The sequence below is a fragment of the Jaculus jaculus genome, chromosome 9, assembly GCF_020740685.1.
Source record: "Jaculus jaculus isolate mJacJac1 chromosome 9, mJacJac1.mat.Y.cur, whole genome shotgun sequence".
Lineage (NCBI taxonomy): Eukaryota > Metazoa > Chordata > Mammalia > Rodentia > Dipodidae > Jaculus > Jaculus jaculus.
Genome location: NC_059110.1, coordinates 12,695,689 through 12,720,427, shown reverse-complemented (window position 1 = coordinate 12,720,427; position 24,739 = coordinate 12,695,689). Strand labels below are relative to the sequence as shown.

The window sequence follows — 24,739 nt, the reverse complement described above, 5'->3', positions numbered from 1 at the left end:
TTGGCCGGCGTGCTTTGTAGGCAAGTGCCTTGAACCGCTGAGCCATTTCCCCAGCCCGGTTTCAGTTATAGTTTTTATTTTATTTATTTATTTGAGAGAAAGAGAAAGAAAGAAACAAATATTGAGAGACAAAACGGGTGCACCAGGGCCTCTAACCACACTGCAAACAAACTCCAGATGCATGCACCACTGTGTGCATCTGGGCTTACGTGTGTACTGAGGAATTCAACCTGGGTCCTAAGGTTTTGCAGGCAAGCACCTCAACCGCTAAGCCATCTCTACAGCCCACCACCTCAATTATTTTAAGGGCACCATTTGTGATCTTAAGTACATTTATGTCATGGTGCAAGCATTGCCACCATGTAGCTCTGGAAACCATCTGATCTTCCAAAACTAAGACTCTAGGCTAGAGAGATGGCTTAGTGGTTAAGGCTTAGTGGTTAAGGTGCTTGCTTGCAAAGCCAAAAGACCCAGGTTGGATTCCCTAGGACCCACTTAAAGCCAGATGCATAAGGTGGCACATGTACCTAGAGTTCATTTGCAGTGACTGGAGGCCCTGTTGTGCCCATTCTTTCTTTCTCTATCTGCCTCCTTCTCTCTCTCTTTCAAATAAATAAAATAATTTTTAAAATTTTAAGAAAAATAGCCAGGCGTGGTGGTGCACGCCTTAAATCCCAGCACTCAGAGGCAGAGGTAGGAGGATCACCAGGAGTTCAGAGTTCAAGGCCATCCTGAGACTAAATAGTGAATTCCAGGTCAGCCTGAGCTAGAGTGAGACCCTACCTTGAAAAACCAAAAAAAAAAAAATAAATAAGAAAAAAAAAAAAAGCTGAGACTCTATACCATCAAACATTACTTCTGCATGTTTCCCTTCCCCAGTCTCTGACCATCACCACCCTACATCCTGTTACTTTAAGTATCCACCTTTTAGTAACTGGTTTAGTCCACTGGCATCACACTCTTCAGACTTCACCTGTGTTGTAGCCTATGTGAGAGTTCCCTTCCTTTTAGAGGCTGAGTAACACCTACTGTAAAAAGCTGGTGTGCCATTTGTTCCTTTGCTCATCTACTGAGTTCCATGTAGTAGTGGCCAAGGATAATGGCACCATGAACATGTATATATGCATATGTCTTACAGACCTTCCTTCCAATTCCTTCATGTATTTCCAAAGCTAAAATGGCTGGGTCATATCGTAATTCTGTGTTTTATTTTTATTTTTTTTTAATTTTTTTTTTAAATTTGAGAGCGACAGACACAGAGAGAAAGACAGATAGTGGGAGAGAGAGAATGGGCGCGCCAGGGCTTCCAGCCTCTGCAAACGAACTCCAGACGCGTGCGCCCCCTTGTGCATCTGGCTAACATGGGACCTGGGGAACCGAGCCTCGAACTGGGGTCCTTAGGCTTCACAGGCAAGCACTTAACCACTAAGCCATCTCTCCAGCCCCTGTGTTTTATTTTTATTTACTTATTTTTATTTATTTGAAAGCAACAGACACAAGAGAGAGAAAGAGGGACAGAGAGAGAGAGAAAGAATGGGCATGCCAGGGCCTCCAGCCACTGCAAACAAACTTCTGATGCATGTGCCCCCTTGTACATCTGGCTAACGTGGGTCCTGGGGAATCAAGCCTTGAGCAGGGGTCGTTAGGCTTCACAGGCAAGTATTTACCCACTAAGCCATCTCTCCAGCCCCCTGTGTTTTATTTTTAAGAGTAAAATTTTAAGTACTGAGCATGATGTTTGCTGGGATGTTTTATATACAGTTTTTGATAGGTTGAGATGTTTTGTCTACTCTTACTGTATTGATTATTATTATTATTATTATTATTATTGGTTTTTTTGAGATAGGGTTTCACTCTAGCCAAGGCTGACCTGGAATTCACTATTTAGTCTCAGGGTGGCCTCAAACTCACAGCAATCCTCCTACCTCTGCTTCCCGACTGCTGGGATTAAAGGTGTGCACCACCACACCTGGCTTGTGTTGATTATTTTATCAGGAGTATATTCACTTTTGTCAATTTTTTGTTGTTGTTGTTCTGTATCAAATGTGACTATAACATGTTTTCCTTCATTTTGTTCATATGACGCTTTATGTGTGTCAGTTTTCACATACTGAACCTGGCATGCCATCCAAGGATAAAGGCATTTGATCAGGATGTGCCACCCTTCCCAAAATTCAGTTTTGCAATATTATCCTTAGAATTTCTGCATCCATTTTTCACAAGGGGTATTACTATATTGGTTGTAGCTTTCTTTTTGTAGGGCTTCACCATCAATTATCCCTCAGGGGATGAATTAGGAATGTTCTCTCCTCTTGGATATCTCAGTAACCTTTCAAGATTTTTATCAGGTCTTGGGTAGATGGTTAGTGTAAGTCATAAATGAAGCCATCAAGTCTAGGGCTTTTACTTATTGTAAGTTTTTAGGTTGATGACTTGGGCTGGAGAGATGGTTTAGCAGAGAAGGCACTGGCTTGCAAAGCCTGAGGATCCAGGTTTGATTCCCCAGGACCCACATAAATCAGCTGCACAAGGTGTCATGTGCATCTGTAGTTCATTCACAATGGCTGGAGGCCATGGTGTGCCCATTCTCTCTGTCTACCTGCCTTTTTCTCTTTCTCTTTCTCTCTCTCATAATAGAAAAATAAAATTTTAAAAAATAGGTTGCTGACTTAATATCCGACTATTTATCAATCTATTCAGGATTTCTGTTATATTATTTTCTTTAATGCATTGAATCTTATGGAGAAAACAAAGTATGGAATGAGTTCTAAAAGAAAGTTGCAATAATGCCATTTAGCTTTTAGACTAATAATTGCATTGCAATATTATAACTCATGTAGAAAACAAATTGTCTAGCTACAAACCTCTGTTATAAAAATGCTAGCTTGGATAATTACCTGTGCATTTTGTGTTAGCAGGATTTATTTCTTCGTGTGGCCTCAAGTTGTTCTCTATTGGCCTTTCATTTCTGCCTGAAAGACTCCATTAGAGTTGAAGCACACATCTTTTGGAGTAATGAAGTCTCTCAGATTTTATCTGGGAATGTCTTAATTTATCCTTCACATTTGAAGGAGTTTTGTCACATAAAAGACGCATGATAATTTTCCTTTAGCACTTTAAAGATGCCAACCCACTGCCTTCTGGCTTCCAGTGTTACTGATGTGAAAGTTACTAAACAGAGTCCTTGTATGTGATGCGTTTATTCTCTGTCCCTCGTTTCAAGGCCCACTGATTTCATCCTACTCAGGAGTCACTGGCTTCTGGGAGCTTGCTATCCATGTCTGTTATCACACTTAAGGAGCTCCAAGTGATCATTTCTTTAAACAATATCTCCTTCTCCTATATTCTTTCTGGGACTCCCACAGTGGGGATGTTAGTTCTTTTCATAGTGGGCCATTGGCCTCTTAGGGTCTCTTTACTTTTCATCATTCTTTTTCTTCCTGTTCTTCACATTCAGTGCATTCCCTGGCTCAACCTCAAGCTCATGGGTCTTCTGTTTTCGTAAACATCTGCTTGAATTCCTCATAAGATTTTACTTTCATTTCAGTTATAATTTCAACTCTAGAATTTCTTTTCTTGAAATTTTCCATCTCAAAGTTTTGATTTTGTTTGTTTTTGTTTTCTTAACTTTTTCCACATCTTCTTTCAGATTGTGTAATATTTTTAAGATGGTTGTTTTAAACTTTTTTTTTTAGCAAGTCTGGCATCTGGCTTCTTCTAGGGACCATTTCCTGGTGTGTTTTTTCCTCCTCCTGTTTCTCTTCTTTCTCCCTCATTCTTTTTTTTTCTTCCTCCTTTTTCTTTATAGCACATACTTTCCGACTTCTCTATACAGTGTGTGATTTTTTTGTTGAAAAATAATCTTATCAAAATATGATAATGTGGTGGCACATGCCTTTAATCCCATCACTCAAGAGTCAGGAGTCAGAAGTAGGAGGATCACCGTGAGTTCGAGGCCACCCTGAGACTACATAGTGAATTCCAGGTCAGCCTGAGCTAGAGTGAAACCCTATCTCGAATATATATATAGTAACTCTGCAAACAAGATTTTCCCTTTCCCTGAGGTTACAATTATTTCTTTTGCTTTATTTTAGTTTTCATTCTTGTGGAGTTTTCTTCTTTGCCAGGGATCAACCAGAAATGAAGACTTTCCTGGATTTTGCTGAGCCTTAATCTTTCACGGGACATGCCCAGTCACTTTCTCATTCTCCCTGTAAATACCTTCCCAGTAGAATTTCCTAAGCTTTCATGTTTGTCTCCTAAAAGTAGTGGGGGGGGGGTGTTAAAAAAATAATGAATAATAGGTTGTTCTTGATCAACCGTGTGGAAGAGAGAGACAGAAAGATTGTAAGAGCCACAGCATGGGTGGGAATTCCCTGAGACACAGGCCCCCACTATCCCATTAAGAATGAGGTCCTCATGACCCCATGTAAATCCCAAAACCCCACAGAGGAGGCAGAAGGAAATGGGAACAAGGAAGAGGAAATAGCCCAAGACCCTCCAAGCCTCTTGAAGTAGCTTCAGCTGTAAGGGAAGGAGCTTGCAGCATTGAAGGGCAGGGGATGCTGCAATGGCTACCTGCCTCTACGTCTGCCCTTCCGGAAAGCATACTGTGATATGTGTAGGGCAGGGTTACTACCCGGGCTGCCTGGCACTGCGAAGCTGTGTTCAGATTGCTCCTGCAGCTCGTACTTCTGCTTACTACCAGACTGAGGGCAGGAGCTGAGGGTGTGCTCACCAGCCAACATTCTGAAACGGACCAAAAAAATTAACTACAGTTACATGCCCAAATGTTCCTCTGGAAGTTGCAAGCATTCAATAGGCTCCAAATTTCTAAAATATTTACATAAGACAGATTCTGCCAGTGCAATTGTTATGGAGATGGGGAGACAGATTCTCGGTGCTTCCTACTCAGCCATCTGCTGAGATGCCTGGCCACTGCCATTCCTGCACAAGCTATTAAACCTCCACGAATCATAACTTATCTGTCCACCAAGAAAAGTGTTATGAAGATCGGGAAAAATCTGAGCAGGGTCATTGGAACAATGCCGAGTACAAAGCAAGCGCTCAGCAAATGTTTGCTGTGACTACTGTGCTTGAAAGAAGCTTCTATCTCCATGATCATTCAGTTTCTTTTAGTGCTCATTTTATGTGATCGCTGCCTCGTGGTGTAAAAATTGAAACTCAGCCACTTGGCTAAGGTCACAGACACAGTGCTCAGTTGTATGCATTCTAATATTAGACCCAAAGTTATTCCTCTTGAGCTAAAATGCTTTCTTCCTAACTTAATAAAGAAGCCAGCTTAAAATAAATTAACAACAACAACAACAAAAAATCAAGAGAGCTTCAGTTGCTCATTGGTCTGTGGGTTCATAGCACTTGAGCAGGATGGACTTTGAAATGCCTAGGCTGGGTGCTACCTTAAAGGTCTTTCCTTATCTGCTAACACATAAGATTTTAGCGAAGGGAACACTCAATTGGCATAAAATGTAAAATGTCCCAATCTCATATCCAGATAAGAGATTGCCCACCATAGTTAGAAACCTGTTGATTATAATAGATCAAGCACATGTACACTTGGAAAAGCTCAAGAATTAAAGTCTTTTCAAGTAGGACTTGAAGAGGTGAAAATGCATCTTAGAGGTAGAGTTAAGCTAGAATATAGTGAGAATATAGCTACAGGCGTTGGGCATGGCCAGATGCTCTGAAATAGGGAGGGAAATTTGACAAACAAGTTGTGATGGTATATCTGTTCTCCCACTCCAGACACACTGAAATCTTTAAACACCTTGTACTGACAACAGGTCAGACCAGCTTCAGGCCGTAAAGGTGGCAGTAATGCCATTGCATCGTGAGGATGTCTACACTGGGGTGGGAGCAACTAGCTCAGTTGATTCACATACCTCCAGTCAGCTAGAGAGAAGTAACAGAATTTAAAAATAAACATAGCAGGATTTATCAGTTAATCTTTTCTGACATATGAATAGAACCAATGCTTCCATGAAAGAAGAAGAAATGAATGCGATCCAGGAATGATGAAAAACAAAAAATACTAATATCTATCTATTAAACAACATGAAGGTGGGATAGAAAAAAAAAGATAATATTTGAATAAACAATCCCAAATATTCCAACACTTAGGAAACTGATGAGACTTTTAATAGCACAGGCTTCTTTCTGAGTGTTAAAGAGAATGTGCCCTTTTTAAAAGAAAATCACCATATTTTATATTGAAGATTGAAAATAGTATAGAAAGGGTAAAATGATCTTTTATAAGACAAGGAATGGAATGAGGTCTCATTGGGATGGGAATGGAAAGAAAGAATGGTGTGTCCAGAGTGAAGGAAAGCTACATTAGTTGTGAAGTCAAGCTGAAAATTCAGAGATAACATCCTCAATATACACTAGAAGTATGTTATTTATCATAAATAAACAAAATTATCTGCCATATGTATTGGAAATGATCTTATAGGCAATTGGAATGATATGCAGTGGATGGACTAGCATTTTTAATGACAACAATGAAATTATGTTCATGTATTTTGTTGATAGACATTAAGTCTTGTTTTAAGTAATCAAATAAAATTCACATTTTGGGGTTGCTACTTTGAGCTAGGCCTAGGAAAACTGTGAGAGACAACCGTACCTTGACTCCCTGTCTGTCAGAGGTGCCAGAGGCAACCTTAGCTGTCATTTACTGCAGTTAGCATCTAGAGAAAAGGGATGATGTCCTAGATTCCTCATCTACAAAATGGAGATCATAAATTGCCTGTAACTAAATCCCTTAGGTCTGGAGAGATGGCTCAGCAATTAAGGCACTTGCCTGCAAACCTAATGACCTAGGTTCATTTCCCCAGTACCCACATAAAGCCAGATACACAAACTGGCACATGCATCTGGAGTTCATCTGCAGTGGCTGGAGGCCCTGGCTTCACCCATTCTCTCTGTCTCTCTTCTCTCTATCTCTCCTTGCTTGCAAATAAAAAAGTAAAACTATTAAATACCTTGGACCAATACCAGTGTCTATGACCAATCTCTTCCTCTTCATCTATAAGGCATTGGCCAAAAAGCTATCTCCAGGTACTAATATATAAGGTTTTTTTTATTCTTTATATTGTCCTGCATTGTTGCACATATTTTTACAGAGTCTTGTAGCATTTTTATAAGACACAGTTAAGAATTATGCCCTAAACAAACCATTATTTTTAAATTATCCAGAGGGACATTAGGTAATTTTAATAACCTCAGAGTAACAAAGCCTCTAAGAAAAATATGCACACATATGGAAAGTTAAAATTTAATACTTCTTAAAGTTAAAAACAAACTTTAATGCTTAATAGTAAAAATAAATAAATAAATTTGAGCTGGAGAGATGGCTTACCAATTAAGGTGCTCGCCTGTGAAGCCTAAGGACCTAGGTTCAATCCCCTAGTACCCACAAAAGATAGATGTGTCTGAAGTTCATTTGCAGTGGCTAGAGGCCCTGGTGTGTCCATTCTCTCTCTACTCTGTCTGCCCCCCCATGTCTCAAAGAAATAAATAAAATATATTTTTAAATTAAGTTGAATAAACACAGGAAATTTTAGAAAAATATTTATGGTATGCATTTCAACCTGTACAAAACAATAAGAAAATTATACTAAAATGGTCACAAATGAAAAGAAATTTGTAGAAATGAAAAATAATTGGATAAGATACATATAAAATTATTTTCAAACCTCTAGAGTGAACTGCTCACTAAGACAATGACATTTCAGTTCACTCTTTAGCCATCTCCCCAGCTCTCTGTTGATATTTTACTTGTGCTGGCTAAGTATATTGTCACCATCCATGCGGTTGGCAGACTACCACCAAAGTACATATGAGGACTGATCTTTGTTGTAGTGAGTTTCAAAGGAAAATATTTTCACTGAAAGTTTATACCCTCTAAAAAGTGTTTTTTTTAAATATTTATTTAATTTGAGGGAGAATGGGCACAACAGGGCCTCTAGCCATTGAAAATGAACTCCAGTAAACCCTGTGCATCTGGCTTATGTGGGTCCTGCGGGTCCTGGGGAATCAAACCTGGGTCCATTGGCCTTGCAGGCAAATGCCTTAACTGCTAAGCCATCTCCCTAGCCCTAAAAAGTTTCAAGTTGCACAAATACTTGAGATTCAAAGCTTCTATAAAGTAATTTCTAATACTGATATTGCTATTTTTTCCAAATATTGTGTTATTGATGATACATTGTTTTATCACATACAAAGTCATCTTCTTTATTGTCCCTCAGTATTAACAAATATCTACACAGGATTGGAGAAAAGGTATATAAGTTAAACTGCTTGTGTATGAAGCCAAAGGACCCAGGTTCAATTCCCCAGTACCCACGAAAGCTCGATGCCCAAGATCACACATGTCTGGAGTTCGTTTGCAGTGGCTAGAGGCTTTGGCATGTCCATTCTCTCTCCCTCTCTCTTTCTCTCAAATAAAATTAAATTTTAAAAACCTATACATATACCATTATTTGAAGTTGTTGGTAATACAAAAACGATTCATGCATTGTAATACATGGAAAGATGGCTTAGTGGTTAAGGCACTTGTTTGTAAGCCTGGCAATCCAGGTTTAGATCTCCAGTACCCGTGAAATGCTAGATGCAAAAAGGGGTACATTCATCTATAGATCATCTACAGTGGCAAGAAGCCCTGGCATGCCCATCAACCCTTTCTCCGTGCTTGCAAATAATAATAAATAATAAAGTTAAATATATATGCACACATAAGATATTTTCCCTACTCTTAGAAGTACTTTTTGAAAGCTATTTCTAAGCTCTAAATACCAAGTTCTTAGGATAAAAGCAAAGCAGTTATTCATGAGCTTAAAAGCCATAGCATCTAAGATAAATACTCTAATGCTGGTTTCAAACTCATCTGATTCAAAAATATAAATATTCTATATAGTTTCAAGTAAAACTTAGTCACAGAAAACAGTTTCCCTAAGAAAACTGCTTATATGTACCAGATAATATAGCATAGCAATATTTATCTAAAATACATAAATTATTTAACATATTATACAAAAATCTAAACAACAAAATCTGCTTTTCTATGTAAACAGAGACAAATGTTATTTGTGTCCTGATAATAGAAAATTCAGAAATCAGATATAGCAGGAAATATATACTTCCAAAAAGCATAATCCAAAAAGAATAAATCAAGGTCTTTTAGAAATACTAGTCTTTCCTTTCGTCTGTATTGACATCTAGTCTTTCGATCTTCCCATCCTCTACCCTCGTTTCTAATTTCAGGAAAAAAATGTACAGAACCTTGCAAAAGCACATATACTAAGATAATAGAAAAGAAGGTGAAATAGAAACCAAAGGAAAAAAAATGAAATAAGATGACCAAGACTTAAAACAATTAAAATTATATCTATACCATTCAGAAGGGATACAAATTTTACTGACTTTTCATAGCAACAAATACAAAAGCAGTTATTACTCATTTTACATTTTCTATATATAAAGCTCATCATTGCTCTGAGAAAACAAAGTTTTCCTGGCTTTATCTGGAAGATTCATTCTTATGACTGGTCACAGGAGGAAAGTAGAAAAGATAAGGAGAGAGCCAACAGCTCGAGAACACGCCAGCAAGAGGGCAACTTCAGGCTCTAGTGGCCCCCACTCTGATGGCACACAGAGAATAGAGTTGAGCTCTGTAAATTGATAACTTTGGTTAATCTGCTATAAGTCTCCATCTTCTATTCTGGATCACATGGACATGTAAGACACTTGGAGCACGTAGGAAAACACCCATGTCTGAGGTCACTACTCTTTCCATTTGCTGGTTTTAGCTCATTGGAGATATGGTCAGAGACCACATGGCATGAATTCCAAATACAGATAAGTGGAATGTTTTACAACATTTTATAGCAAAGCAAGTGAGGAGCAGGAAATAGCGAACTGAAAGTTGGTCTCTTTCCGCACTCATAAGTGATGAGACTATAGACTGTCTATATTCACACACGTGCAGAGTACAGATGGTCTCTTTCTATATTCACGGATGATAAGAGCATAAGTCATCTCTGTCTGAATTCACAAAAGATGACAGGATAGACGGTCTCTTTCTACGCTCGTGGATGATAAGAGTAAGAGCTCTAGTTTACCATTGGTTTATTATTTTAGAATCTCTCTCTTTTTCTCTCTCTTCTTTTATCTCCCTCTCACTTCCCCTCCTATTCACTTGCCCCCCCCCCCACACACACATATGCCTGAAAAATAATGGAGAAATGGACCATTTTATTCACTTACATAATAACTTGAAATGTAGGACAGGCATCCTTAATTCATTTGATTTACCCAATTTACCAAGAGACTGAAAAGATGATACTCTAAGTATTTTTTCTCTCCATTTGTGGGTTAGAGCTGGGAGATGGCTCAAGTTAAAGGTTAAAGGCACTTGCTTGCAATGCCCATGAGCCCAATTCAATTCCCCAGGCATCCATGTAAATCAGGTAGGCATTCATGTGCAGCAACAAGATTGTGGCACACCCACCCACCCCAAACACACACATACACACACAAATAAGTAAATAGTTTTACATATGTGAGTATAAAGGTCATTATAAATGCAAGAAGATTAACTTTCCACTCCAATGCTGATCATAGGAAGAGTGCTCATTGGCTCCTTACTGAGTTCAGTCACTCCTTTTCCAGTTTGGTAAAGACATGAAAAGGCCCAAGGAGAAAAGGTGTTCTGCACATCTCAATGGCTTCATCATGAACTCCTCAAAGAAGGCAGTGAGATTTGAGTAACAGGAGGGACATGGTTTAATATGAAACCAGAAAACAGCATCACAAAGCACCTTCATCTTCTCCAGCTCCCTTTGTGAGTTTGATTTCTGATCTGAGCTAGATCAATCCACAGCTGAAACAATTCACTCAAAAATAAAATATGACAAAAGTTTACAAAACCCATCATGGTTTAATCATGGCTGGGCTCAGGAAATGTATTCTGTGTGGCTTCCTTTAGCACCAGTGGATCAGAAGCCCTGGAGCATTAGGAAACAGAGCGACCTTGAGAGACGGCATAAGGAGCAGGTCTGAGGACAGGTAGGGATGTTACAGGCGCCCACACAGGAGGGGCATTCACAAGCAGAAGAAAAATGCTCTGCACAGGAGACTGGAGAGCCGCCAACTGAAGAGGCTTCACTGCATCTTCCCAGCACAGCACCTGGACACTCCATGACGTCACTTCAGCAGGCCAAGCACTGAGGGTCCTAACATGAACACAACACACACTACTAAATGACAATTGTCCGGTTATGCATTTGAGTGAACAGAACATAAAAAGCCGTGTCATCAATTATCTAACAAGTATTAAAGAAGTATTTACTATGAAAATTTAAATGGCATAAATAAATAGAAAAATAGCTTAGAGGCTGGAGAAATGGCTGAGGGGCTAAGAGGTGCTTGCTTGCAAAGCCTAATGACCCGGGTTCAATTCCCCAGTACACACATAAAACCAGATATACAAGGGCACTTGCATCTGGAGATTTTTGGCAGTGGCTGGAGGCCTTGAAATGCCCTTTCTCTCTCACATATCCTCTTTCTCTCTCATCTCTTTTCTCTCTCTCTGTCTCTCTCTGCTTGCAAATAATTATATAAGTATCTTACATTTAAAAAAGAAAATTACCTGAGGTCACTGTTTAGGAAAAAGGCTCACTCTGGTTTCGGTAGATGCAGGAGAGCTGTGGGAGTCCAGGCGAGGCTCCGCAGGGACGCACCACCTGCCCCATCCAGCCACTCTGAGTTCTTCCACATTTATGGCCCGGTGAAAAGTACTAACTGGCACATTCATCGCCCTGCAGAGTCTCTGGATACCCCACTGAAGGGGACCCTCGAGAAAATGGGGGTTGGCTAGAGGGAACAAAAGGGTAACCTGATGGAAACACAGCCAATTTGTAATATGTTCATAAGTTAAAGTCCCATTAAACAAAAACACAGGTCTAAAGGAGAGAGAAAGGATTGTATTTAAGTATACACAAGTTCTACTAAGTCCCATCCAAGTCGACAGAACAGCAAAGATGACCCTTCCTTCAGCTTGTCTTCTGGTCTGCTCTCAAACTCGGGTTCAGGTGCTCCTTCCTGTACCTTGTAATGTGTTCCAGTTATTATTCATTTAACTTTCCTGGGTCACATGAGAACAGATTACAGCGAAGAGCCTGTGTTTGCTGAGTAACAGGATCCCTTTCTCAACCAAACCACTTCTCCATAACAAAAGATTTGTCTCTTTCACACAATTAGAAAGTTGCTGAGCTTGGTTGATATGACTGAAAGCATGAGTAATTGGGACAGAATGCTTTCTTTCTTTCTTTTTTAATGATTTTTTGAGGTAGGGTCTCACTCTAGCCCAGGCTGACCTGGAATTCGCTATGTAGTCTCAGGGTGGCCTTGAACTCATGGCAATCCTTCTACCTCTGCCTCCCGAGTGCTGGGATTAAAGGTGTGCACCACCATGCCCGGCTAGAATGCTTTTCTTTAGAAGGATCCATAGATATAACTTGTAAAAAAAATTAACCATTATGGTTTAATCAGAAGATTTTTTTGTTTTGTTTTGTTTTTGAGGTAGGGTCTCACTCTAGCCCAGGCTGACCTAGAATTCACTATGTAGTCTTCTCAGGGTGGCCTCGAACTCACTGCAATCCCTGCAATCCTCCTACCTCTGTCTCCATGTGCTGGGATTAAAAGTGTGTGCCACCACGCCCAGCTTAAATCAGAAGATATTATAAGACATTAATTTTATCATGCTCAATAGGATAATGTAAAATATATATGAAATGTGGAATGGACCAAATAAACTAATTAGCATAAGCTTTGTTTCACAAGCACTTCCTTTTGGGGTAGGAAATTATTGTTTTTAATTGAAATAAGCAGTCATTGTAAGTATTCTATGCTCAGATAAGCCTGAAGAAAAGGTTGGAACTACCATGAGTCAGAAAATTGACCTTAAAGATCCTGATGGTTTAACACAGACATCTTATTAGTTCTTCTCACACTACACTAGGGTGTGACCAGTGTCCTCAGGCATGCCTATAGACCACAGGTAAGCAGTCGTCAACAGCTTCTCTAGCAAAAGTCAGTTTCTGCTTTGAGGAAGAACTTTCTGCTTATAAGCAACGTCAAAAATGTTCAGGGCTAGCAAGATGGCTTAGCAGTTAAACACTTGCCTGTGAAGCCTAAGGACTCCAGTTCAAAGCTCGATTCCCCAGGACCCACATTAACCAGATGCACAGGGAGCGCACAGGTCTGGAGTTCGTTTGCAGGAGCTGGAGGCCCTGGCACACACATTCTCTTTCTCTCTCTCTCTCTCTCTCTCTCTCTCTCTCTCTCTCTATCTGTCTATCTCTGCCTCTTTCTCTCAAATAAATAAATAAAAATGAAAAAAAACATGTTTAAACATTTTAGACATCAAAGGTCAGTTATTTTTAAAGCTTAACATTGTTGCTTTAATTTGGTTTTTATTTGTTGGCTTACGAGGGGATCATGTTTGAATTACCATTTTTGCTTTAGTCATATGTAAAATCAGTGCATAGTTTTAAGAAAATCACTTAATTTATTCAAATTAAATAGCCTGTCTAGATCTTGCTCCACTAAAACCCTTAAGAAAGGTGTGTGTGTATGTGTGTGTGTGTGTGTGTGTGTGTAGGTGCTCATGCGTGTGGATGCTAGAAGTTGACATCAAGTGTCCTCTCTCTCATGCCTCACTTCATTTATTGAGACCAAGTCTTCCACTAAACTCCCTGATTTGAACCAACTTGACCCAAGAATCTTGCTATATCATTACCTCCAGAGCGCCAGGATGAAAAGCACACATCACCACACCCACAGATGCTTGAGATCCAGCCTCAAGTCCTCGCTCTTATATGGCAAGTTCTTTTACCAACGGAGCCCTCTCCCAAGCCCCAGAAATAACACTTCTGAAACAGCTGAAGGAAACTTCGAATTAAAAACAGGGAGCTATGCTCCTTCCAGAAACATTGAAAACTGAATCAAGTATCAGAATGCTGGAGATTAACCAAGACTGGTCCTGAGGATGGCTGTAACATCTGCCTTTATATTTTCAGATTCTTGGGGTTCACTAAAATCAAGGTTCACATTGCTGAAACATTGAATTAAGACCCTACACCAATGGGTCTATAATACAATTTCCCCCAACCATCAGTCATGTGGTGCTGAATGAGTTTGGCTCACATTTATTTCTGACTGAAAAGCTGAACATTGCATAGAGCTCACTATCTCATGTAAACAAACAAACAAAAAAGTCCAAAGAAAACCTAGCTCCAAGAATTGAATTCTCTTATGCTTTTTCAAATCCTCAGACAGGCAAATTTGAAAACCTATTTGCAGATTATTTTTCAGCAACTATGTGCTTATTATACATCCTCTAAAGTTTTGACTCCTTGTGAAAAGTAGCATACTCTCTCCAAAATTATCCTTGAAAACAAATCTCATTGGTTTTTGTATTAATCCATTTTTGATGACTAAAGCAGAACATTTTGTTAAGGCTGGTTGATATGTAAAGGAAAGAGGCTTTGAGGTGCTTTTTTATTTGAGCTAGGATCTCACTCTACCCTAGGCTGACCTGGAATTCACTCTGTAGTCCCAGGCTGAATTTGAACTCATAGCAATCCTCTGACCTCTGCCTCCAAAGTGCTAGGATTAAAGGTGTGTGCCACCATTCCTAAGAAAAGAGATTTAGACAGTTCCAAATTTTGGAGGCTCACATACCAAGCAGCAGAGACACCAGCTTTGGCGACAGCCCTCTCTGCATCATATCGTAACAAGTACCACTATGACAGCATTCACTCCGGGAGAAGACTAGGGGGCAGAGGAAGCCCAGAGAGACTCCAGAAAGAGGCCAGTCTTTCTCCTTCATGACAGTCCTCCCTCAAGAACTGACTGGGGTCTCACAATAGCTAGCTATTGTAATTAATTTTGAGAGCAAAATCCCAGAGGCCCAATGGCCTCCTATTTACCCCTTCTCTCTTAAAAGCCCACCATCATTTAATCACCCCCATCAGAGACCAAACTTCAAAGACATGAACCCACAGGAAAACACACAAGCCATAGCGGCTCAGCTGAAGCTTGGAGGCACCCCTGAACACGCACTGTGGCCCCAATCACTTGACATCTGCTCGTCGCTGATAGCAGAGCTCATCCACCCCTCTGCTGGGGTGGTCGCTGCTCTCTCTGCAGTGACTTGCTTCTGCCGCCTGCCAATTCCTATTCTCATTTGCAACTTAAGATTTTAGATAACCTTCACTTCTGGGGCACTTCCCATCTCACTTGTCCTTTTTCCTTTACCAGTTACCTTAATTCCTTTCCCATTTGCTGGGACTAAATTCCTGATCAGAAAGCAATGTAAAGAAGGAAAGGGTTTACTCTGGCTTCCAGGGCCAGAGGAATCCAGTCCATCCTGGCAGAGAAGGCTTGAAGGGAAGAGTATAAAGCTGGGCTGATCATAACAGCAGGCAAGAAGTGCCTGTGAAACTTCAAGCACCCCGACTCACTTCCTCTGTTAAACATCTAAAGGTTCACAACTTTCCCAAATAGCACCATCAGCTGGAGAACGATGGTTACAAATACATGAGTCTATAGGGGATATTTCTCATTAAAACCATAATACTTATTGCCTATTAGACATCAGTGATCATTTCTATGACCTATAATAGCCTGTGCTTTTATTTTTAATTTTTTTGTTCATTTTTTATTTATTTATTTGAGAGCGACAGACATAGAGAGAAAGACAGAGGGAGAGAGAGAAAATGGGCGCGCCAGGGCCTCCAGCCACTGCAAACGAACTCCAGACGCGTGTGCCCCCTTGTGCATCTGGCTAACGTGGGACCTGGGGAACCGAGCCTCGAACCGGGGTCCTTAGGCTTCACAGGCAAGCGCTTAACCACTAAGCCATCTCTCCAGCCCTGGCCTGTGCTTTTGTATATGCCTGCATTGTGGTTTTTTGTGTGTGTATATATGTACATGTAGAGAAGTAAACATTCTAACACTATTAGTGTTCTTTAAATTTACATCGATATACGTCTAAGATGTCCTCTTTATTTTTTACAATATTTAGAGTTATAGTTAGAATTAAGAATTATAGTTAGTAATAAAAAAATGTTTAGAATTATAGCTAGTCTCTGTCTGTATCACTTGACTGGGAGTTTTCTGTAGCAATTGCACCAACCAATCAGAGTACCGTTTCATGAAAGACAGACAAGCTTTGAATGGTTGTGCACACTTCTAAATCTAGCACTTGGAAAGCAGAGGTAGGAGGGAGCATCATAAATAAGGTGACTATAGGCCTTGTTATGTAGTAAGTTTCAAGCCTACAAGAAATTCAAAGAGAAATGGAGAGATGGCTTAATAGTTAAGGTTCTTGCCAGCATAGCCAAAAGACCCAAGTTTGATTCGCCAGTACTCATGTAAAGCCAGATGCATGGGGACAGGTGTTGCATGTATCTGGAGTCCATTTGCAGTGGCTACAGGCCCTGGTATGCCCATTCTCTATATCTGCCTCTTTCTCTCTGTCAAATAAATAAATATTTTAGAAAAAAAAATATTCAGTAAGTCATCATGTTGTATAAATAAGAAATCTGATAAGCAGAGAAATTATGGACGTAACCTGTAGTCACTTGGTTGTAAATAGCTAAGCTCTTTCCTTGGAAGAATTCTATGTCTAATCTCAAATGTTTGACATCAGCTAGTGCCGTTTTCTTCTGAGAATGTCCACTGCGTTTCATGTTGTCGTCTCTATGCTGTCAGTGTTCTTCTTTCATCTCCTAGATACACCAAGATGAAGACAGCCACCAATATCTACATCTTCAACCTTGCTCTGGCAGATGCCTTAGCAACCAGCACGCTGCCCTTCCAGAGTGTCAACTACCTGATGGGCACATGGCCCTTTGGCACAATTCTCTGCAAGATCGTGATCTCCATAGATTACTACAACATGTTCACCAGCATATTCACACTCTGCACCATGAGTGTGGACCGCTACATTGCTGTCTGCCACCCCGTCAAGGCTCTGGATTTCCGTACTCCCCGAAACGCCAAAATCGTCAACATCTGCAACTGGATCCTCTCTTCTGCCATTGGTCTGCCTGTGATGTTCATGGCGACCACAAAATACAGGCATGGTAAGAGACAGTTCAAGCCTAAAGGTTGAAGAACTTATAATATGAAGTGCTGGTGATGTCATGAGCCAAGTAGAGCTTATGCAGTGGTCCAATACCATAGTGAAATTTATGTTTTTAGTAATTCTTTCTAACAAAATGCCTTTAAGTATTGTGAAATAAGATTTCCTTTGAACTTTAATACCAATATTTTTAAAATATTTATTTATTTGCAATCAGAGAGAGGAAGGGAACCCAGGACCTCTTGCAAACGAACCCCAGATGAATGCACTGCTTTGTGCATTTGTCCTTCCATGGGTATAAGGGAATGAAACCCCAGTCCAGCAGGCTTTGCAAGCAAGTACCTCTAACCATTGAGTCATCTCCCCAAGCCCGGCTGATTATTTTAATGAGAATAAAATCTATTTGTTGCCGGGCGTGGTGGTGCACACCTTTAATCCCAGCACTCGGGAGGCAGAGGTAGGAGGATTACTGTGAGTTCGAGGCCACCCTAAGAATACAGTGAATTCCAGGCCAACCTGGGCTAGAGTGAGACCCTACCTCAAAAAAACAAACAAAAAAATCCGCTTGCTTATGGTTCCTCGGTAGTTACTTCATCAAAATGATGAATAAATCTGTACATAACTCTGCAAGAGAATTTAGAGTTTAAATCCAATGAGCACCTCATTGAGGCTTCTTTAAAACCTTCCAGTCACTGCCTTCCTGATAAATTTATCTCTTGGGACGTAGAAAGCAGATTAATGAACTAATAGGCAGAAGTGAGGAGAAAGCATCCATTAGCCAGGAACTCCTAGGAAACTTAGACAATGACTCTATTTTTTTTTATAACAGCATAAATCCCTCAAAGTGACTGATTTGTGGTGAGAGACCCATAACCGCTCATTGAATCAAAGCTTAATATGATCCAAGTGGACAGCAGAATGGGAAAATATGGGGGAATAATAATAATAAAAAAAAAAGATCAAAGTAACTTTCCCTGAAAAAAATCAGGAGATGTTAAGTTGCTTCCATAATTTCCTTACTGGCTTGTATAGAAATAGCCTTCACTTAGTTTTGGCCAAGGGCAAGAGTAAGGAAAATGGCAATATTGATACATGATGAGAAAGCTAAGTGTTGCTGCTGAAGTTCCTGGACATCCTTTTCTTCTAGGTTCCATCGACTGCACTCTAACGTTTTCCCACCCGACCTGGTACTGGGAGAACCTGCTGAAGATCTGCGTCTTCATCTTTGCCTTCATCATGCCCGTGCTCATCATCACGGTCTGCTACGGCCTCATGATCTTACGCCTCAAGAGCGTCCGCATGCTCTCAGGCTCCAAGGAAAAGGACAGGAACCTGCGCAGGATCACCAGGATGGTGCTGGTGGTGGTGGCTGTGTTCATCGTCTGCTGGACGCCCATCCACATCTACGTCATCGTCAAAGCCTTGATCACAATTCCAGAAACCACTTTCCAGACCGTTTCTTGGCACTTCTGCATTGCCCTGGGGTATACAAACAGCTGCCTGAACCCCGTCCTTTATGCATTTCTGGATGAAAATTTCAAACGATGCTTCAGAGAATTCTGCATCCCGACTGCCTCCACGATTGAACAACAAAACTCCGCTCGAATCCGTCAGAACACTAGGGACCACCCCTCCACAGCCAATACAGTGGACAGGACGAACCATCAGGTAGGCATACAGTTTCTAGAATTAATGCCTAGTGGGGAGTGATATAAAAATACAGTATTGTTACAAAGCTATTAACCCTTTAAATCAGCTACAAGAAGGGGCTGAGGCTCTCTCTGACTGAGAACTGATAGGAGGTAAGAGTCAAATTCAGATCATGGTGTCAGAAAGTAGATTTGTGACATAAATGGTCTCTATGTATTTGGACATCTCATTTAGGTATAAAAATTCAACTAGAATTACACAAAGCTGCTAAAATATATGGAACTTACCCTGTTGTCTAATTCTCCTTTTCACAGAAACTTTCTATACTTTAATGTTATCAACTCAGTACTCTTGCTATTTCTTAAAAACCAGTCTTGTTCTAAGGCTATGGTTAAAGAACCCTGTCCACCATGGCCATAGATGAGACATTCCAGAAAAATCAGAAAATGACAACAGAGTTGGAAGAAATAGCCATCCCTAACGTTGGTTAAGACATTGGTCTGTAGATACTGGTATCAAAATGCTAGCATAAGTATCAATTTATTACCAAATTATTAAAAGAAAATTAATTTGAAACAATCAGTCTACCATCTGAGAACGGCACAGGAAAGAATAATTATATTTTGAATATATATTCCTCTATTGAGGAGAGTACGTGATTGAGGCTTACCTGTAAGATTCAAAATTTACACACAATCTTGTAACCACACAAGAAATAAGCAAGGAGGAAAGGAAACCCTGTGTTCAAGTTAATATTGCCTCCTAACTCACCATTTACAAAATTTGACATTTGACCTAGAAAGTCAATCTAAAATATTATTTAATTATTAATATTAAATAAATTCTCAAATGATGGCTCCTACATCCAAATATCACAATGTGTATAATTTTAGAAGACAGAAACTCAAACTTCCTGTGGAGTAAATGCTCGAGTGAACACATTAGATAAATTTTCTAGTCTCAAGGGGCAGGACTAGGAGGACAGAGATTCCATAAAGAGTGACTAAAAGATGGGTTCAAGGAGCAGCCAGAGAGAAGCCTTTGATAGCATAGGTGGAAGCTGCTTCCTCTGGCTGTGTCTTCCTTACACTCACTTCTCATTGTTCCCTGTGTCCTCACTATAACCACCCAGTGGAGTCCAGACTTACCTTTCCTAACTGGTTATAGGGCTTATCTAGATGAATCTGTCTTAAAGAGCATTGATACTCATTCCCAAACATGAAATATTGCTCAAACAAAATATTGGAATAGGTACTCCCTAAAGAGCATGCAGTAATGAAGGCAGATTGTCTTCCAGCTAAAAGGAAATTATTAACATACTCTGCTCACCTCTGATTCCACCTCAGAAATAAAAGCCAGAGAGAAAGACCTCTCTACTCTGCTTCGTTACTCTGATTTTTTTTCCTTACATGGAGACTATAAATGTTCATTTTAGTCAGCACCTCTCCTATTTAGTGACTGTAATAATCCTGCAAGTGACTTTAAAAAGATTTTAATTGATTTTTCTCCAACTCAATACGAAAGATTGTAGTTTGAAACTGTTAATCCCACACTGGGGTCAAAAATCTTTGACATTTGGAATCAGGCATTTCCATTGGGGCAAAAGTATGATTATCAGATTCATGGGTTTTCTCTCCCTGGGTACCTTGCTGTGCCTTCTCTACCCAGCCCATTAGGGTGTGCCCACTTCATAGCTTACCCTGGGCTCCCACTGGGTCTCTCATCACATCTGGCTCTCCTGGCCTCCCTCACTGGCCTCCACTCCCCTCTGCCCCCCGCACCATAGACACACTGCTCCCAGTCAGCTTGGTGGAGCGCATCTCCGGAGTTAACACAACTGCCTAGTTTCTCCAACACCTCCTTTGACTCCTTTCCAAGCCCAGCATTTGCTTGTCCATGTGGCTCTCACACAGCCGGAGAGAAGAGAAAGGAAGCTAATTGGAGAAGTTCTGTTCTAAGTAACTAAAAGGTTTGCTTTTAAAAATACATCCAATTAGAGCTTATCTTCATGGCTGCCTCGGTGGGGCAGCGTCCGTGTCAGATAACAGAGAAACACATTTAGCAGGAATTGGCCACTTCCCAAATGCCCAGCTGCAAGAGCTAGAGAAGAGAGGCTGTCCACAAAGGAGAAAAAGATGCCCTGACATTCTTGAAAATTAACACGATTCAGAGATCATGTTAACTTCACATATCTGTGCCGATGTTTACCCATTTGGATGAAGGCAGTTCCACACAGATGGCTGGGACAAAATATGATTCTTCAATGGTCATGTCTGTAATATATTTCAATTGGACCTGAAGGAGAAATCAACAGCAAGGAGTCATTTGATTAGCTGTACATAGGAGGGACTTGATAAGCAGCTGCTTCATTACCGTGGGGTTTATGTTTGTTTGACATCATGAGCCATCATGCTAGGAGACAAAAGCTGTAGCTGGATTTGCGTTAGCTTTTCTACTGCCCGTTAGAAGCTTGTCATGTTTCTCTTTATGTTCTGTCTACTTGTATTTTCTCCAAGAAATATGCCCTGTGTGTCCCATTTCAAGCACATTAGTCAACTTGATATTCTGCAGATCAGAGATCCAATGTCAAACCTTCCCAGGGTGTCTGTGTTCTGACAACTATTCTGAGGCCATGCTCCCACAGCGCAGAGGGAAGTGGCGAAGTGGCAGTTAACAAGGTAATTTGATGAGCCATTTGAGAAAGTTCTGTGCCCGGCGTAAACCCCGCGTCATGCTTACTTAGCTATGGGCATATCCTTCAGGTTTTACTGTAGAACAAATTGCTCCAAAATCTGGAAGCCCAAAGCAAACTTTTATTTACACAATAACTGGATGCAGCAGTTATACAGGCCAGGCTCATCTGCCTGCCTTTCCATTCTCACCTGGTTTCATTCTGAGGCTAACCACCAACGTAATGAATGACCAGATCCATACCCTCATCCTTCAACAGGTTAGCCCAAGCTTGTCTGCATGGTGGCCACAGATTTGGGGGGAGAAACAAGAGAAAAGGCCTCTTCACGCTTGGTTTCAGAAGAGGTGAAAGTTACTTTCACAACACGTTCTTCTAGATTTGGAAAGGTAGGAGGAGAGACACCGCCTCTTGCTGACAGGTGCTGCAATCACACGGCAATAGGATGGAGAGGGGATGGCTTAGTGGCCAAGGCACTTGCCTGTGAAGCCTAAGAATCCAGGTTTGATTCGCTAGTACCCACATAAGCCAGATGCACAAGGTGGCACATGTGTCTGGAGTTTGTTTGCAGTGGCTGGGCACCCTGGCGTGCCCATTCTCCCTCTCTCTCTACCTCTCCTCAGCCTCCCCCACCCCCGCTGTCTCTTTCAACTAAATAAAGATTTTTTTTAATTTTTTTTAAATATTTTTTTGTTCATTTTTTATTTATTTGAGAGCGACAGACTCAGGGAGAAAGACAGATAGAGGGAGAGAGAGAGAATGGGCGCGCCAGGGCTTCCAGCCACTGCAAACGAACTCCAGACGCGTGCGCCCCCTTGTGCATCTGGCTAACGTGGGACCTGGGGAACCGAGCCTCGAACCGGGGTCCTTAGGCTTCACAGGCAAGCGCTTAACCGCTAAGCCATCTCTCCAGCCCAAATAAATAAAGATTTTTAAACGAGGATGGAGGTATGGTAGTTGAGGAGAGAATTGCGGACACTCCCACACATGCTGGTAAAAGCAAGCTGTCATTTCTGAGGCAAGAGCATCTGTGTCTTACTCCTCCTTGGATCTACCCAGCACTGTGTCTGACACGTTAGAACTGCCCGTGGATAGCTGGATGGTGTGAGGGCGCTTGTCACTTCAGATGTTTGGGTTGTAGGAAGGACCTTTCCCTTGTGAAAACCAGTTGATGCCTCCAGTGGCCAGATGGCACTGTGACGTTATTTTGGGCCCAGCCTTCAGGAACAGCAGATACTCACAGCTAGCCTTCATTTGCCTCTTCCACAGCCTTGGGGTGTTTTACCCTAACTTATACTTTTCAAAACCTCGTTTTCATATATGCTTGTCCTCTGACTTTATGTTTAACAAGATATTGTCAGTAAGACCTGGGCCCTAAAGAGGCGTCGTCGTAGCTGAGCCCCGGGAACGTGTCCTTCTTGTGTTCATTCCAAAGCTCGGGCACTGCCTCCGCCGCAGCTTCCGGGCCTGACTGATGCTCAGCCTGCTGTTCTTAGGGCTTCTTGGTCATTATCAGTCGACCCAGACAGAAGCACTCATTTTCCATCTGCTCTCCGTACAATTGAATTTCTCCGCCCACACGCCATCCTGCTGCTGCGTGGAGCTCTGCTTTGCTTCTGACCGCTTTCACCACTTACTCTGACCAACATGAGTTCAGTTCGTGCCTGGATTCCTTGCTGCCTTCCCTGCTCCGTTTCTACCTTAACCATATTCCACAACGCACTATTTGGACAGCTAGGTGAGGATTTGAAAACATTAAACATTGCACAGGAAGAGAAACTACTCAATCAATGGTTATTATTTAAACGCTGTGGTTAATCCTATAATATAACACTATATTATCTCACTATCACAGCATATAAATTAAAAAGTGCTCTTATATGCTTTAGCAATCTGCTTCCTATAAGGTCTCTGGTGGATAAGCTTTAGGAAACAACTATGGATGGCGGTGAAACGATTACACAAGATGAAACAACCACATGAACGAGATGGACTACAGAGGAGAACCCTGGGTTCTAACACCAACGCAACCACTTGTGCTTCCCCACGCCGAACCTTTCTCAGTAATGTCGTTACGACCCCAGCCAGAGAGTCTTACCCTTGCCTATGAGCTCCTGAACAGTTTTAAGAAAGTGTGGCTCTTTGTGTGGGTTCAAGAACCTGCGTTTTGAATTTTAAAGACTTTACTGGAAATCTAAATTGAAAATACAAATACTACCAAATGTGCTCATCTCCTAACAAGGGTCATCACTTAAGTCAAGTGATTGCTGTCAACTTTTTCATCAATTGTAACTTGAGCTTTATAAAATATGGTAATCTTTGAGGTGGGGGGAAACCTTGACTTTCTAGTATATCTTTCAATGAACTTTACAGGGCGGGACAGTCACATGTAGTTGCAATCAAGTTGACATCATTGTACACCCTGCTGATTCCTTTTCGCTGACAGAGTAAGTCTATTTTCACAAATCCTCTTGTTGCCATCTTGAAAGCACTTTTTTAAAAAAATTATTTATTTATTTGAGAGCGACAGACACAGAGAGAAAGACAGATAGAGGGAGAGAGAGAGAATGGGCGCGCCAGGGCTTCCAGCCTCTGCAAACGAACTCCAGACGCGTGCGCCCCCTTGTGCATCTGGCTAACGTGGGACCTGGGGAACCGAGCCTCGAACCGGGGTCCTTAGGCTTCACAGGCAAGCACTTAACCACTAAGCCATCTCTCCAGCCCGAAAGCACTTTCTTGACTCTGGGATTCAAAGCACCAGGTCAAACAATCAGGAGATGCTTGCATTTGCATAAGCTGTAAAACCCTCCGTCCCCAACTAATCTAAAAACTGGGGGCTGATTTTTAAAATCAACCTCCTCATCAACCACATCTCTCTCAAAGCTGGATTCGTGTGTGTGTGTGTGTGTGTGTGTGCGTGCGTGCGTGTGTGTGTGTGTTATGAGACATCTGTAAAGAGATATTTTGGGAGGAAAATCATTTCAGTTCCATGATAAAAGCCCCAAATGATAATAGCTATCAAAATTACAGGACTGAACCCACATTAGTGCATACTTGGTGAATGAAATCAAAATGGCTTTTCTTTCAATTCCTTGGTTTAAATGTAAAATGAGTCTACCGTGTGTGTGTGTGTGTGTGTGTGTGTGTGTGTGTGTGTGTGTGTATGTTAGGAAGGTGCCTGATTATGTATGACTGGAAATAGAATATACTTAGGCTGGAAATAAATA

General features: G+C 41.1%; 1 protein-coding gene across 2 annotated transcripts in view; it reads left to right on the top strand.

Moving 5' to 3' along the window:
* Positions 1-24,739, top strand: part of Oprm1 (opioid receptor mu 1) — a 56,205-nt gene that overhangs the window by 20,916 nt on the left and 10,550 nt on the right. The window contains exons 2-4 of one of the 2 annotated variants that reach the window (XM_012951228.2): positions 16,822-17,174; positions 18,321-18,841; positions 21,395-21,452. In XM_012951228.2, coding sequence (XP_012806682.1) covers positions 16,822-17,174; positions 18,321-18,841; positions 21,395-21,439 — 919 coding nt within the window. In that variant the 3' untranslated portion in view covers positions 21,440-21,452. Of the gene's footprint in view, positions 1-16,821; positions 17,175-18,320; positions 18,842-21,394; positions 21,453-24,739 lie in introns of those variants that run through there. The other variant, XM_004651114.2, reaches the window with a different exon arrangement.